The sequence below is a fragment of the Cupressus sempervirens genome, chromosome 4, assembly GCF_028749045.1.
Source record: "Cupressus sempervirens isolate cs-2001-9-10 chromosome 4, ASM2874904v1, whole genome shotgun sequence".
Taxonomy (NCBI): Eukaryota; Viridiplantae; Streptophyta; class Pinopsida; order Cupressales; family Cupressaceae; genus Cupressus; species Cupressus sempervirens.
The window spans coordinates 639,882,741-639,900,318 of NC_143121.1; the positions used below are offsets into that span (position 1 = coordinate 639,882,741).

At 35.7% G+C, this 17,578-nt stretch overlaps 1 protein-coding gene across 7 annotated transcripts in view; it reads left to right on the forward strand.

The window, feature by feature from the left end:
* TGH (SWAP (Suppressor-of-White-APricot)/surp domain-containing protein) overlaps positions 1 to 17,578 on the forward strand; it is a 199,770-nt gene that overhangs the window by 168,993 nt on the left and 13,199 nt on the right. For 5 of the 7 annotated variants that reach the window (XM_089826310.1, XM_089826314.1, XM_089826316.1 and 2 more), the window contains 3 exons: positions 16,113 to 16,602; positions 16,905 to 17,198; positions 17,300 to 17,431. In XM_089826310.1, the coding sequence (XP_089682436.1) occupies positions 16,113 to 16,602; positions 16,905 to 17,198; positions 17,300 to 17,431 (916 nt within the window). The remainder of the gene's footprint in view (positions 1 to 16,112; positions 16,603 to 16,904; positions 17,199 to 17,299; positions 17,432 to 17,578) is intronic. The other 2 variants (XM_089826315.1, XM_089826313.1) reach the window with 1 other exon arrangement.

The following is a 17,578-nucleotide window of genomic DNA, read 5'->3' on the forward strand; positions in this document are numbered from 1 at the left end:
ATAAAAACAAAATAAAATTTGAGGCATAATGAACACTGAATGATAGTAGAAGGCTCCTGGGAAAACGACTATGGAAACAAATTAGCATTCACATTCAACGAAATCAACCACACCATACGACTATGGAAACTAAAGGCACTGTACGATCTCTCCATGAAAACAAAAGAGGTGAAGGAGGAAATCATAGTATGGGCATATGAAGGAAAACATGGGCAAAAAGGGCAAAGGCACTAATATCGTTATATGGAACTATCAACCATGAGTGAATACCATACACTGTACATGTGAGAGTAAATAGCCATACCGTACGGTGAATACAAGGGACACCCAAAGAGATGATATCATACGCTATGTTGATCGACGATTGAAAGAAAATACTCCTTGCTGTATGGCATATGCTATGAGTTAAGAATTTGTATTTCTGACAGTGAAGAACTTTGAGCCCCATATGCTAAGGATACAAGGGGCAAGCAACAAGATAGGACCATATAGTGCTAAGACAAATACCGTACCCTATCTAGTTAATGTTTCGATGGAGTGAATAAGACCATAAAATAAAGAAGAATGAGGGATAGCCTTGTACGATGTTGAGAAGAGCCTTGAAGAAATTCACACAGCACATAGAAGATTGCCAATGAGAGGAAGAACTTATACAAAATAGGCTGAGGAGAGCAGTTTGTGTCGAATGCATTAGCCACATTAAAGAGAGGAGTTCCTACGGTAGCAACACTGAGTCACTGGGTGTTAGTGTTTTATAGCTTCAGTCGAATAAACATAAAGTGCAAATACAAATGAGATATAATAAGGATTAAAGTCTCTTATATATTTATAGTTCGTTTAAAAAATAATATTTTTGAGAATTATATATATATATATATATATATATATATATATAAACTTAAAATATTAGTTCTTTCATCTTGACAACTTCATCTGTTAAGTAATCTAGGATCAGAGATAGAGAATCATTTGATTCTATTTTAAAATCAGATGAGTATATCTTACTTTGACAGAGATATCCTTTCTTGCAGTATATTGTTATAATCTCCAAGTATTGTAATTGCTGTGACTAAATATTATAATGTTTGCTCTTGACTGGATACCTTGGTATGGAAAGCTAATTGCACAAGGAACATAGAAGATTATGTTTGATATGCTGTGGTAGTCACATGCCACTTTGATTGATGTATTCCCACAACCATCGGTCATCATATATATATATATATGTTTTGAAGCATTACATCCACGTAGGGACATGACCCTTACATGGCTTTTGCCATGTAGGGTCATGACCCTACGTGGTGTTGACCATTGGTTATGACTTAAAATCTGCCGTAACAAATTATTGTAAACTGCCCCAGTATTGCATATTATTATTGTGCAGTTTTTCAGACTCAATCACGGGGAAAAATATGACGATTAAACTTCCTTGAGCAGATAGATATATCAATTTATTGATTGATTTATTCTCTTTGTTTCTGAAGCCCGATCTAGGCATATTCACAAGTATAAATATCTTGTAATATCAGTATGTGGAGGGAATCATATATATGTATGTATGTATGTATACATATATGTATATGTAGTAACCCTAGCAGCTTCCTCATCAAACACAGCTTGGAATGTAATGCCAGGATGGATGCCAATCTCTTCAAGTTCTAATCTTAGTGCAGCCAAATGAATCACAGCCTCCCAATTCTGCAAATCTGAAACTCATCTAACCAAACGCTGCTTATAGACTTCAAGAATCAGCCAGTCCCTTCGAACAGAAAATGCAGGTAATAATTTAATAATTTTTCCCAATGCCAGTGAAATTCTTCAACACAAAACTCTCCTAAGCCATAGTAAAACAGTAGGAGAAATGTCCTATTCTATACCTCAGCACAATTGCCAATGCCAACTCAGAACAAAATCTCAGATTTGAATCTACAATACTTCAGCTGTAGATCCAATGGAACAACTCAGAATTCAGACCCTTATACTTCAGCAAGGGCACAAGAATCAGAACATGGAAAAATCCACAAAGGAAACAAAAGCAAATAAATATTCAAGCATGCCTTTCCCAATGAAATGAGCTCTTATTTATAAGCTTTCGTTGGCCAAAGTTTCCCTAAAACTCCACTTCAGAAATTGTGAAAGTTTCCCAAAAAAAACTCAACGCTAGAAACTTTCCAACTCGCTTTTTAAGAAATCTCTTAAAGTCATTATTCTAATAATATAAACATTATTATAATAATGCAACTCAATGATTAATAAATAAATATGAGTTCATGGAATTTATTACTTCATTAACCGCAGCTGACGACCAACTATTGAAGGCATCCACTGCATTGCCAAAAATGGAAAATGTCGAAAATAGACTTACTAAAAATAGTAAGTCCACAACTGAGACCCCCAAAACACCCTGTTAGCTCACGAGGGTTGCTATGATGAGCTAACGCCATCAACTGTGTAGACCTGCCGAAATCGAGGACATTACTATCCTCCCTCACCAAGATTGCTTGTCCTCAAGCAATCGGACATAGTACAAAAACCTCCACCAAGATCCCATAACAAACAAGTGATGTCCCTATCCTCACTGAACGAACAAAATTCCAAAACCATCAATAGAACCAATAACATGACTTGCAACACAACACCAAGCACCTATGCAGGTGATGTAAAGGTTGAAACATCACTAACAAACAAATCCTTAGGAGATCTCAACACACTCTCCTTCATTAAGCCTACCCAATCTTCCTGTAGACAATCTAGCGTATGCTGAGCCCAACTTTGTACCCGGTGCAAATCTTGAACATGTGAGTCAAAACCATCCTATAAATACTCATCACAGTATAAACTCTATCACTAGTATGATCATCTTCATCGATATCCTCATGCTATTGTGATGACTCATCTTCAATCTTATTAGTGTAAATCCACATACCATGATTCACTGCTCCCTTCGGCCTCAACGCGCAAGTATGACTTTTAGAGAAAGGCCCCTTCCACCAAAAGCAAAGCTAATGCCTCCTCAAATCCTCTCTCGAAGTGACATGAGATCTCCCCATTGACTTGCCCTTGTCCTTAATAATCGGTTGGGCCTCCTCATCATTTGGCAAAAGAGCAGAAGATTTCGAAGCAACCTTTCGAAAAGAAGACTCCATGTCTTGTGCGTTCCTCATCGCTACCTGGAGAGAAGATGGGTCCAATGACTTCACCCATACACAGAGTGGCTCAGTCAATCCCTCCATAAATGACATCACTCGTCTATGCTTCGAAATATTATAAACCATGACTGAAAGCCTTTAGAACTCACTGATGTAACTCTCAAATCCACCAGACTGCTTCAGCTAAGACAACTCACAGAAGTACACCTCCCGATCCTTCCTATTAAATCTCCCGATCAAGCGATCCACGAACTACTGATAGGAAGTGATATGATCATGTCACAAAGAAACTAACCCATGGTACCACAAGCCATGGGCAGCTCTGTCCAGATGTAACACTCCAAATCTGATAGCGTCCACCTCCGACATAGGACGCAAAGCCAAATATGTGTTGAGCTTATGACTACAAGTTTGAGCTGTAACTCTCCTAGTACCATCAAAGTGCTCCAATGTCATCTTACTGGCAACTTGCTATAACTTAGTCTGTCGAGGTCGTTGTCTCTCAGGTGTTGACCTCGCTTTGGAATGCTTCCGTTTTTGAGTTAGGAACCTATCAAAATTCATATGATCTTTAATAGGTTGTGGTAAAGCATCCCACTCCGTAAAGTGTTCCAACACGACATCAGTGAAAGGAGCGACCTCGCATCCACCTCGGGTCTCAGAAACATGGGCCTGTGCAACCTATCATGAGTGCCAGTGTGTATGTCAGCTCTGTCAGCTAATCCACCATCAAATCAAACCCTATGTACATCTTTGTACCTAACACCATCTCGAGTTCTATCCACTACTTGGAATCTGTTAGATCCAATAGAAACATCTCGAGCTCTCTCCCTACTCTGTCCTCGAGGAAGTGCTATTTGTTGTAGAGTATTAGAAAACTGTTGTAAAACTTTTGTCATCTGTTGTAAAACATTTGTCATCTGTTGTTGCCCGGCTGCAATATTCCTAAATGCTTGGAGGGCATCTCTATCAACCTCAACATCTGTGGGTCATAGTCTAGTGCCACCAGAACCACCCGAACTACCAATCGAACCAAACTCAGTCTCTCCTTCTCTAGGAGGAGAATTACGTCCTCTTCGGGTATAGTGCATACCCGACACAAATCTCCTATCGTCAGCCATGATAGAAAATAATGGATCACATACTGACCTCTAACAATTGATTTGGAGCCCAATTCTTGCAGGCTGTAAGGAAACCGCTCTGATACCACCGTAGTAACCCTAGCAGCTTGCTCATCAAATGCAGCTTGGAATTGTAATGTCAAGATGGATGCCAATCTCTGTACCTAACACCATCTCGAGTTCTATCCACTACTTGGAATCTGTTAGATCCAACAGAAACATCTCAAGCTCTCTCCCTACTCTGTCCTCGAGGAAGTGCTATTTGCTGTAGAGTATTAGACAACTGTTGTAAAACATTTGTCATCTGTTGTTGCCCGGCTGCAATATTCCTAAATGCTTGGAGGGCATCTCTATCAACCTCAACATCTGTGGGTCATAGTCCAGTGCCACCAGAACCACCCGAACTACTAATCAAACCAAACTCAGTCTCTCCTTCTTTGGGAGGAGAATAACGTCCTCTTCGGGTATAGTGCATACCCGACACAAAGCTCCTATCGTCAGCCATGATAGAAAATAATGGATCACATACTGACCTCTAACAACTAATTTGGAGCCCAATTCCTGTAGGCTGGAAGGAAACCGCTCTGATACCATCGTAGTAACCCTAGCAACTTCCTCATCAAATGTAGCTTGGAATTGTAATGTCAAGATGGATGCCAATCTCTTCGAATTCTAATCTTAACGTAGCCAAATGAATCATAGCCTCACAATTCTGCAAATCTGAAACTCATCTAACCAAACGCTACCTATAGACTTCAAGAATTAGCCAATCCCTTCGAACAAAAATGTAGGTACTAATTTAATAATTTCTCCCAATGCCAGTGAAATTCTTCAATACATTACTCTTCTTAGCCACAGTAAAACAATAGGAGAAATGGCCTATTGTATACCTCAGCACAATTGCCAGTGCCAACTCAAAACAAAATCTTAGATTTGAATCTACAATACTTTAGCTGTAGATCCAATGGAACAACTCAGAATTCAGACCCTTATACTTCAACAAGGGCACAAAAATCAGAACTAAGAAAAAGCCACAAAGGGAACAAAAGAAAATAAATATTCAAGCATGCCTTTTCCAATGAAATGAGCTCTTATTTATAAGCTTTCGTTGGCCAAAGTTTCCCTAAAACTCCACTTCAGAAATTGTGGAAGTTTTTCAAAAAGACTCAACACTAGAAACTTTCCAATTCGCTTTTTAAGAAATATCTCTTAAAGTCATTATTATAATGATATAAACATTAATATAATAATGCAACTCAATGATTAATAAATATGTAAGAGCTCATGCAATTTATTATTTTATTAATTGCAAGTGATGACCAACTGCTGAAGCCATCCACTGCACTGTCAAAATTAGCAAATGCCGAAAATAGACTTACTAAAAATAGTAAGTCCACAATTGAGACCCCCAAAACACCCTGTCAGCTCACAAGGGTCGCTATGATGAGCTAACTCCATCAATTGTGTAGACCTACAAAAATCGAGGACATTGTAGTAAATACATATACATATGTATATGTATGTGTAAATTTGTTCCATACACTAATATTAGATCCAATCGAAGTTATTACTTTAACATTATCAATTATTAAATATCTTATGTGGCATACCACCCGAAATTAGTGGTTGGTCTCATATTACTGTGCAATGAAGAGTCTTGACTGTGCATTGATTGACTTACTAGTTGCGATTAATATATGGGTTGTCTAACTATTTTGACTATATTGTTCTTCGGTGATCCGATTAGTAAATAGGGGAGACATATCACAAACGGACGTGCCTCTCACTTGGGAGATATGTTGATTTGTGATGCATCTCTCCCAAAATCCTTTTCAATTCCTATTTAAATCCATCGATGGGGTAGTCAATAAAAATCCACACATCAATAAAAGTTTATCTACGTGCTATTCAAGTTTGATAATCAGTGATAATATATTATCTGCCACATTGTAGTTGGTTGACTACATATTTATAATATATTGAATGCAAGATTATTTCAAAGTTTATAATTGCATAGCACCTATATATATTTATCATATAATTCAGTCTTAAGCACACAAAAACTCTGCATACATTTATTGTATGGTTCAATGAATTAGATCAAATTTTGAATTTAAATCTTATCACAAACTTTAACACTAGGAAGGGTATTGCATAATGCAACATTTAACCAATATGGCAGTAGGTTCTTGGCTTAAGATAGAGGGAGGACAACAATAAGGGCGAATATCACTCATAAGTTATATTGATCTCACAACAAGGGTGTTAGTAAGCACTATATTGCAGATAGAACACAAAGCCAAGGGTAACTGCACCCCACAAAGTAACAAGTTGAAGGGAGCTTTATGATGTACGTAATTACTTCTCAGTAAGAAGAAACATCTTAGGAGAAAAGAAAGGAAGAAGTCATCATACATCAAGAAGAGAAATTTGGCGTAGAAGATGTTGGCACTAAGGGTAAAGCGTATAGACCAAAAGCCCTAACCAGTTTTCATTCTGTACAAGAACAATAAAGAAACCATTATGGACTCAATTGGAGAGGGAAGCTGGAAAATGAAATTGCAAATGCAAGCAGGGAGGATGTCAGCCAGTGGAGATGGGTGAGGGGCCACCTATAGTAGAAACCTTACAGGATATGGTAGAGGCTGTATAGAGAGCATTTAGTGCACAGTAGAAACCAACCACAGAGCCATCCTAAGACATCCCTGGCGAGGATGTAGAGGTGTGTTTGGTGGATATGGTGGCTTGAGGCCGCTAGTCGATGGAGGCGTACTTGGGAAACATGATAGCTCGAAAATGGTGGGTAGTAGTCTCTGTACATGCCCGAGCTTTAGAGGAGGCACAAGGATGGCTAGATACAGAGTCCACAGAGGGACACATTATTGTTAACCTTGACAAGAAGATCAAAAGGTTAGTGCTTCTTTGTGAAGAAGAATCTCCAAGTGGCAATCCCTTGTAGTACATTCTTGTTTATGAGAGATAAGTTTGAGGTGAAAATCTTATTCTCTAATATATTTCATGGTGGATGTCATGACAAATCACATGATAGTATGTGTGATGACTTCATGTGAGCTTCTGATGGTATATGTGTCTGAGTTTGCCTTGTGTGTACATCACAAGGAAATGACGACTTCCAAATGATTATCACTTGTACTTGTAGAAGTTGTTGGAAGGTGACGACCTTACAATAACTTATATCATGATATTCATTTTGAGTAAATGTTGAAATAGATCATAACTCTCTATAAGTTGTTTGTATAGATGTACGATAGGTATTTGGTAAGTATCTTGCCTTGATATTCTAATAGGCCATTACTTAGAGTACTTGGTGAATATCATTTGATTGATATTCTAATAGGTCAATACTCATGTTACCTAATATGATATCAAAAGAGTATTTGGTGAATATCATGTGTTGATATTCTAATAGGCCAATACCCATATGATATTATATAATGGAAGTGTTTTGATCAAAGATTCCCTTAATGTAATTTCCTAATATTACCAATGGTGTAATATTTATCATATTTTTATCCTTCCTAGCTAAGAGGGAGTGTTAGTGTTTTATAGCTTTAGTTGGATAAACCTATGAATAATTATATATGAGATATAATGTGTTTTATTTTATATATATTTGTTATTATATTAATTATATAATAAATGAATAGACATGTCCCTTGAATGGGACATGTCTCTTCCTAGGCTCATTCTCAATATAAATGGAGAGAGATTGCTGTATTTGAAATGATATAGAAATAATAGGCAATATTATTTTCATCTTCAGCAATCCTTTACTTTTAACAGTTTTGAATTTGGCTTAGTTCTTTCCCTAATATCAACAATCTGAGGTTTATCCATAGCTTATGATTTCAAAAACTGAGTTGCATAAAAATATCTTTTTACCTTGTCACCGAGGGTTTGATGTAGATCTGTGTGATTCGCTCTTGAATCCTACTTTGTTGCTTCTAATTGTTTTTTTATCACTCTACAAGAATGTTCTTATGGTTGCATGGTGAATAATTACGTCTCCAAATTACCTTTTAACCTTCAAAACTCAAAAGGTAGCTTGTATTTAATGCGCCACATTGTAAGCACAAGACTGCATTTGAACTGTAGTCTAAATATTTAACTGTGATCCTCAAAAACTTATCAATGTTCCTTTTAGTAATCTCATTGTGCTCCTTATCGATTCATACTTCTGTCCGCATTGTTTTCTTTCAGCAATTTCATGAATTAGGGGTTAGGTGAAGATTTTTCATAAGAGATCCTCCTTAGGTCTATGCCCTATTGTAATTAATTTGAGAGATTTTCACACCAGAATCAAGTGCAATCCCAACAGTTCTTTTCTAGCCCATGTCTTCCTTGTTTCTTTCTCAAATTCCTCAAATTCCTCAGAATCAGTCTTTTCTTTTTCTTTGTAAACTTTGATACTTTTCCTTTTTCCAAAAATTCTCTCCTGCTGCTTTCTAGCAATATGTCCTGGATTGTTGCATTTGAAACATATCATATTCAAATTTCCATACCTTAGGTTTGATTGGCTTGTCCTTAGTCTACCCTTCACCATGTGTCCAAAGTTGTTGCATTTGCGACATGTAATGTTTCCTCTGTTAACAGAGTTGTTGACTTTGAGCCTGCATTTACTTGCTTTGTGTCCATAATTGAAGCATGTGTAACAATATCCTGAGAATGATGTAGTATAAGATCTGCTTTAGCACCGACTTTCCTTACGACCAAATTTGCTGCATGAAAAAAATCTTCCATTGAATTTTTGTTTTATGGGTGTCTTCCAAGGCTCTTCTACTTGATCTTCTAATAAAGTGTTCTATTGACCCCATCCAACCTCTCTTCCTTTTCAAATCCAAGACCATGTGTATCCGCTTTTGTTCTCTGCCTTTCCAACTGTTCATCAGTTTTGGCTAAGTTGTTCATGAATTTGTTTTTGAATTCCTTTTCAGCAGCAAGTTCAACTTCAAGACAATCAATCTGTTTTTTGTGTTCCTAATTAAGTCATTTGGCTTTTTGAATGAGATAGTCCTCGTGTTTTTTTTTCCCTTCTAGCTATTCATTTAGAATCTTTATTCTGGTTTCCATTTACCAATTTGTCTCAGTGCATTCCTCTGCATGTCTTCTTCATTTCATTTCTTGTCCTCTATTTCCTTGGTCGTCTTTATTATCATGGATTCTATTTCATGGTTCATTATTTCCTTTTCTTGTGCAACTATTTCAGATTCACCCTTATACTGCAAGTCATCCTTTTGTTGCAATTCTTCAGCATGTTCCTTTCTGTTCTCTGTAGAGTCACTCAACTGATTTTCTAGCTTGTGAATGGTCTTATGAGCATTCTTGAGTTTCCCTTTCAAGTCAAAGACTTCATCTTTTTCCATGTCCATATCTTCAAGTGCAGTTTCCAGATGTCTTTATATTTGCTCCAGTCATTCATCAATCAAGATCTTCCTCAAGCTGTTAGGCATCCTCTCAGGGACAGACTTTAATACCAATTGTTAGAATCAAGAAACACTGGGGGGTTGGGGGAGTGGATCAATGTTCTGAGACTTTCTTTCTTTACTGATATATTTCTTAACCATAACCCAATTGTGATAAGTGATCAAGGTGATAAACAAATCAAGCAACTGACAAGCATCCACAACATTATAACACCATGATTTTTTATCGTGGGGAACTTGGTTAAGGTAAGAATCACAATAGCAATGGAGCCCCCAAATTGCTCTGTTAAAACTTAAAAGTAATACCCTGTTAGGGGGTTTAGAACAGTGTGTAAGGACTTGCATACAAGCTCACTGTGTAGATTACTATATAGAAAGGTCATTGCCTTACAATACAAATATGGATTACAATTAGAAAGGTAAACTGGATGACAACATCACTTACACCTGAATAACTCCATAGAATAGCATATTCTGATCACATACCAAAACTTTTTGGTTCTGTTCACACGTCCTTTGTCTCTTCTTCCTCGCATCACAAGTAACATTATCCATCATTAAAATATATTATCCCACACATCCACACTCTGATACACTCAAACTTGATCTTATATAAAATTCATTAAGAACAATATTCTTTACTGGTTGGCCCAATAACAAAATATAACATGTGTAAAGAGTCAGCTAGATCTTTTCTCACAACCTTCACCTAACCTTGCTTATGACCACATACTTCCTCTACTGGGTCTACTGTATCATATCAATCTCACTAACCAACATAGATCATTGACCTGTTAGGATGGGTGATCGATTTACCAATTGACTCTCTCTAGTTACCACTGTTCTCTGCAACATTAATGCTCAAACTATCATAACTTGCTTGCCGATCATCAGCAACTAAAGTGAAGCTAGAATCCGGTAGATTAGATTGTCCTAAAGCTCCCGTGAGGTTTGCTCTTCATAATTCATCTGCATTTGTCCATACCAAAGCTTTTACCGTACCTCCTCACTGTTCTTGTTCTGGCATAGTCATTTTTGTCTTCAGACCTTCAGTAACCCTTCGGTAATCCTTCATACTGACAAGTAACCATGGGAAACATGTGTTTTTCATCAGTGACAACATGCAAGCCATAATGTAGTGTCTCTTGCCACCAAATGATGCACTACGCTACAAAAGCTTCATTGGTATTTCTGTTTTATTGCTTCACCCTCCATGTGCAACCTAGTCAACTTGACCTTCTTAACTAATAGTACTGTTTGTAAAATTTTACCCCTTGACCAGGTATGCCTAACAGTTGTAATCCTTAACCCTTGTGTAGCTGCCACAGTCATCCTTTAAATATGAGACAGCCATATTCTAGCTCCCCATGTGTTTTTTTTCTCTTAACATGTATGGCTGTTGCAAATTGTAGAAGGTTTTTTTTTTTTTTTGGGTTAAATGCCCCCTTTGCATAATCTTTCGAGAGGCTAGAGGGGCATTGAAATGGATTGTCTGGAATACTCACTCCTTGAAAAACTTACAGTCCATGCTTGTTCAATTTGAATTTATTCACCTTCCTACCCTTGTTGGTGCTACAGCTCATTGTGTATTATTTTGACCATCCTAACTCGTAAATTATACAATAGAATTGAAGAAAAATTAAAAATAAAGTAATTACCTCAACTGTGGGAGACATGATCTTCTTTTGTCCTTAGCTCACTTCTCTTTCTTTGATTTGGTTTCTCACAGCTATGCTCTTCTTTTTTCTCTTCACACTACGGAAAATGGCATAAAGGAGCTCTTTTTTATTTTGAATGTTACAATGCCATTTTAGGGGTTGTTTTTATGGTAAGGGTGTTGTGCTCCCCCACACCTGTTTATTTTTCATCACTTCATATTTAAAAAAATAATTATTGAAACATTTGGCTGTAAAGAACAACTAGCTGTTCCTGGCATGGTTGAGTGACTTTTTTGGCATTCTTACATCTCCTTAGCTGTCACCAAGCTGTTTCCTGTTTTTAAGCTTTTTGGGCATGGTTAGGGGATGTTTCTGACCCATCCCCATGGCGTTCAGAAATTTATTAAGAAGGGGCTGCACCAGTTTGGCTGGGGATGTGTCCCTGGATTACATAGATATTAAAAGTCAATAGTGCCCTCCACAAAGTAGATCACATGATGATGAGAAGCATCACATATCTATCTTGGTATTAATTCAAATAGATATTTCTAACTGTGATTTTCAGCATGCTAAAACATACTTGGATTATGGAACACCCTTTTCCTGTTTCTTAATGTTGCCCAAAACACTAAGAAATTTTTTTGAAGTTTTGAGATTTGTTGCTTGTACTGAAAAAATTACACTTTCAGGAAATGCTTATTTGTAATACATACATGAGGGTAAAGTAAGATAATTTGGTTCCTGGCAAGGGATTTTCAACCTTGTATTGTGTATCTATTTTCAGTTTAATTTATTCTGTTTTGTACAACTTAGAATGGCTGAGAGAAACAATTAAGTGTGTCATTACCTAAGCATTCTTTTGTAACTAGCATGCTGATGTATCATTATATGTCTACTTTGTGTTATGCTTGACTGTTTACTGATAATGTATTTGTTAGTAATGAAAGGACATTGATTTGCTTTGATGACTTGTTTTCTATGCCCTACATATCTAATGCTCTTTGTTGGAATTGAAGGATTGCTGCAAATGTAATAGCACTGCCTGATTGTACGTGTTTTCCAAAGGCTTCAATCCCTTGTATTTATATTGAGAATAAGCCAAGAAAAGACATGTCCCTTCATGGGACATGTCTATTTGTAATTAGATAATTAATATAATAATAAATTTTAATTTTACATATATATATATATATATATATATATATATATATATATATATATGTATGTATATATGTATGTATGTATATAATTTTCATGAATCTTTATTATATTAATTTCTCTTACATAATAATACTTAGATATATATAAATTAATATCTCATATTATATATATAACTTGCATGGGTACACGCACCCAACTACCGGGTACACGTACCCCAAGTATTGGGTACTTAGTGGATAGCATCATAGCTAAGATCTTGATTAAGATTTCGTTTTTCATTTTTCTTTTGGTTTTTTGTTTGTGTATCAGCTTGTTGTTTATCAAGCTTAATTCACTACATAATCAATTTGAAACTTTGATACACTGCTGATTAACGTTAAACTTTATCACTGTTCAAGTTAGTAGTTTATCAGTTGCAATATGGCATTGTTATATGATATATGATCTTCTTGTTCATGTTTAAAATTTGCTTTCTCTGTTATGCATGTAGGCATTTATCATATATTATTCTTACAAACATATTGTAGATCTAAAACTGAAAACAATAAATTACATTTGCAAACTTGATCACCATTCATGTTTTGTAAAACAATTATGATTCATAATTTCAGATTCTGTATAATTATTAAATTATATTTAAAAAAAATTGAAGTACCCAAGTTCCCCTATTTTGAAAAATAGTCGTACCCATACCCGTATCAGTACCCTAAGTACCCAAGTACCCCCGTGCCCATGGAACCTTGATAGATGTATGTATATCTACAATAATATTGTCTCATGGGTTCATTTGACTGAAGCTATTGAACATCAATATTCCCTCTTAGCTAGGTAGGATAAACACAAGATATAATATCACCTAAATGTAAAATCAAGAATGACAAGTTTTAAGAATATCTTTGAGTAGAAGATATCCACCATTTAGAGATCAAGAGTAATAGCCTCCTAAATGTTAAGTCACATGACATTTACCAAGTACTAAAAAATGTTCATAAGGTATGTGCACACGTACCCTCAATGATACTTACCATAGGAACAGCCATGGTATGTTTAAGGAACTTAAATCTACCATGCAAGTAATTATGTATCATGGTCTGCTTAAACACCATAATATGTCCATCAGAGTTGAAGGTCATGATCCATTTAAAGAACTTAATCCACCATACAAGTTATCATCTATCATGATCTGTTTAGACACCATAAGATGTCCATCACAATAGAAGGCCATGGTCTATTTAAGGAACTTAATCCAGCATGCTATTTATCATCTATAGTGATTTTCTTAGACATTATAAGATGTCCATCACAATAGAAGGCCATGGTCTGTTTAAGGAATTTAATCCACCATGCAAGTTATCACCTATCATGATTTGCTTAGACATCATAAGATGTCCATAACAATAGAAGATTAAGTTATTGTAAGATCGTCACCTTTCAATTACTTCAACAAATACAAGTGATAATCATTTGGAAGTTGCCACTTCCTAATGATGTACACAGGGGTAAAGCCCATCAAAATCACGCAATCACTCACGTGGATTTTTAGACTCCCTCTGAATCTAATATTCTTCACTTGCAAGAACATCTTTGGAGAAAAAAGAAAAGATCAAGGCAAATAGCTCTTATAGTATGTATTTAAATAAAAATTATTCTACATAATAGTAATATCGTTCCAATAAAATGTAGATAAATATCTAATTTAAATATATACTTTTGAACATTTATGTATATATTCAATCTTCTATATATATATATATATATATATATATATATATATGTATATATTTTATTCTATATTTTCAACATATTATTTCCTTATTAATGCCACATAATAATCTAAGGTGACCACAACAATAAGTAAAAATGATATTGAAGATAACAAAAAATACTTCTATCTCTCTCCTAATGCTAACTTTATTGGTACTTTCCTTGGCATGTGGTCCTCAGTGGTTCTTGTGATTGTGATTATAATACATCCACAATTTGATTAGGGCAATCTAGTATGGAGTGTTTTTCTCAACTTCGTCAGTAAGTTGTATGCCCACATCACTTGACTGGATGCCCAATGCATGCTTACAAAAATATCCTCGTCCTTTTCTACTTATTTGGTTTTTCTCCATGTAGAACATGTCCTGTCCTTGCTATGGTTTTTGTCTTTGTCTAGTGGTCCAATAATATGATTTGGTCTCCGGTAATAATTTTGAAATTTCCCAATCTACTTTCCTTCGTCGGTATCAATCCTCTCTATCCGTTAGCAATGGTCCACCTTGTCTTATGTATCTATGACCCGCGTATTCCTCCATTGTATTTATCCATGTATGATGGATCGTTGATCATTATGTTGTGCGGGTAAGTACTCATTCTTCCGTGGAAATAATATTATATGAAGTGTAGTCCAAGTTCTGTGGATTCAATCTGCACCTTATGAATTTGGAAATAAAGGAGCTTAGCTTTTCCATTTCGTTCTAATGTGAAAAGGGATTACACTCTTGTGAATAAGATCTGTGATTTGCTGAGAGATGAACTCACGGTACCTCCAAATTGGCTGATATTATCAGAGAAGTCCATTCCTTCTCTCAGTTCCAAATCCAGCTATATGAATAATCTTTGTGCAAATTGCAAATTAAAGTCTACGCCTTGATCGAAATTCTTGTACAGAATGAAGGTCAGAGGAAACATGCAAGTGTATGTTTAATAATCCGTTAAGCTGTGACAATAATCATATAATTTCAAAAGGAGAACTCTTTGTAAATTACTTTGGTATAATTATAACAATCGCTGGCACAGTTTTAAGCTTTTGTATTTTAGTGTACGAACCAAACAATCTTTATATCATCAACTTATGTTACATAGCATGCTTCGATAAATAAAGCTTCTTGACCTTAAATTTTTGGAATTTATCACTGCTATCCTTTCTTATATTTGCAACTTGGATTTGATACCATGTTGGAGTTAAAGGATTGCTGCAAATGTAATAACACTACCTGATTGTATGTCTTTTCCAAAGGCAGCGACCCCTTGTATTTATATTGAGAATAAGCCAAGAAGAGACATGTCCCTTCATGGGACATGTGTATTCGTTATTAGATAATTAATATAATAATAGATTTTAGTTATAGTTGTATATATAGATATATATAATTTCCAAGAATCAAATTAATATTAATTTCTCTCCCATAATAATACTTAAATATATAAAATTTATATCTTATATATAATAAATATATACATAAAAATCATATCTCATATATATATATATATGTGTATATGTATATGTGTGTGTGTGTGTGTGTGTGTATTGTCTCATGGGTTTATCCAACTGAAGCTACCAAACATCGACACTCTTAGAAGCCTGAATCAAAACTCGTGCACCAAAATTACAAATTAGATATACTATTGCCAACAACCAATGTTTTTAAACATTGTTGAAGTTGATTACAAGCTATTTCGCAAGATCTTTACAATCAAGTTTTCTTAAGTCTCAGATTTATATAAGGTTTCTTCAAATATTTGTGTTTGCTTGGAAGCATTTGAAATTGATTCTCTTTTATCTAACTAAGCGATATAATGAATTTTATTCAGGTTTAATCCTCCAGTTGTTCCTTCTGGATTTGTACCAAAACACAATTTCTCTGTTCCTCTAGAGATTGAGTGCAAAGTTAGTGACCTACCTCCACCTGAGGGAGCTGCACCAGATGACACAGAGATGAGGATGATGATTGATGGCCTTGCGACTTTTGTGGCAAGAAGTGGTAAAATGTTTGAAGATCTCTCTAGGGAGAAGAATGCAAAGAATCCGCTGTTTGGCTTTCTGTTTGGAGGACCAGGCCATGATTATTACAAGAGAAAATTGTGGGAGGAGCAAACGAAGCTTGCTGAAAGAAGCAAGCAATTTATAGAGAGTTCACATGAAAACAAGAGACAAAAGCTGAATGTGGAGGAGCGGGGACGAGTTTTAGGTGAAACTCCTTTAGAAAGAAGTTTAAAATCTTCTAATGCATTTGTTCCACCTGGGGATGTTGCTCGCCTTCAATCGGTTCTTTCTGACACCTTTACCAAGTCAAATTCACAGGTATAATTTTCTTTTGAACTGATCTACATAATATGTAAAGTGTAAACTCATCCAAGACTAATAATTTATATGCGAAAACGTTAACAATGAACTTGTATTTTTATCCAAATCATTCATTTTTTGATGCTACATGGCTGGCTTTACTATTCTTGCAGTGTAGTTTCTTTCTAACTCAGAGCAAACAACTCAGTGTAAAACTTAAGCTTATACTCTGACTATAATTAACAGATTCTCTTAGGACTGGATATGCAACAGGTTTTCTTAGGCTAATGATTTCTGTGTTTATCATCTTGAGCAATCAGCTTGAAGATGCATCTGTCAATCAGCCCTTCAAGACAGATCCACTTAAACAGGCAAGATTTGAACAATTTCTTAAAGACAAGTATCAAGGGGGTCTCCGCTCCACCTATATAGAAGGCAATATGTCAGACTTAGAACGGGCACAAGAAAGACTTGACTTTGAAGCTGCTGCTGAGATAATTGAGAGAGATAAGCGATCTAAACAGAACTCTGCTACATCAGATCAGCACTTGGACTTAATATCAACTGTTGGAAACCGGTTTACATCTGGTGGTGTAGAAACAATGGGAACCATGGTAATTATTTTCAGGGCATTTCATTTAAATGTTAATCCATGGTGATTGTTTAGGATTGGTAATAGATTGTTTTCAAAATGTATTTCAAATTGATGGGTCAGATGCAGCTTAAAAGTCATGAAAAGGTAGAAAACGTGGAGACAAAGCAATTCCCCCGCAGGGAGGAGCATCAGTGGAGACCAGCTTTGCTACTATGCAAGCGTTTTAATCTGCTGGATCCATTTGCTGGAAAGGTGCTATTCTATTGAGTTTTATTATTTTTCTGATTGATTCATTTCATTTTATCTACTAGCCAAATACTATGCCAAATACTATGGGATTTGATTTTTTTAAAGATTTGACGTAGATCTTCCCAAATTTAATTTAAACAAAAAACTTTA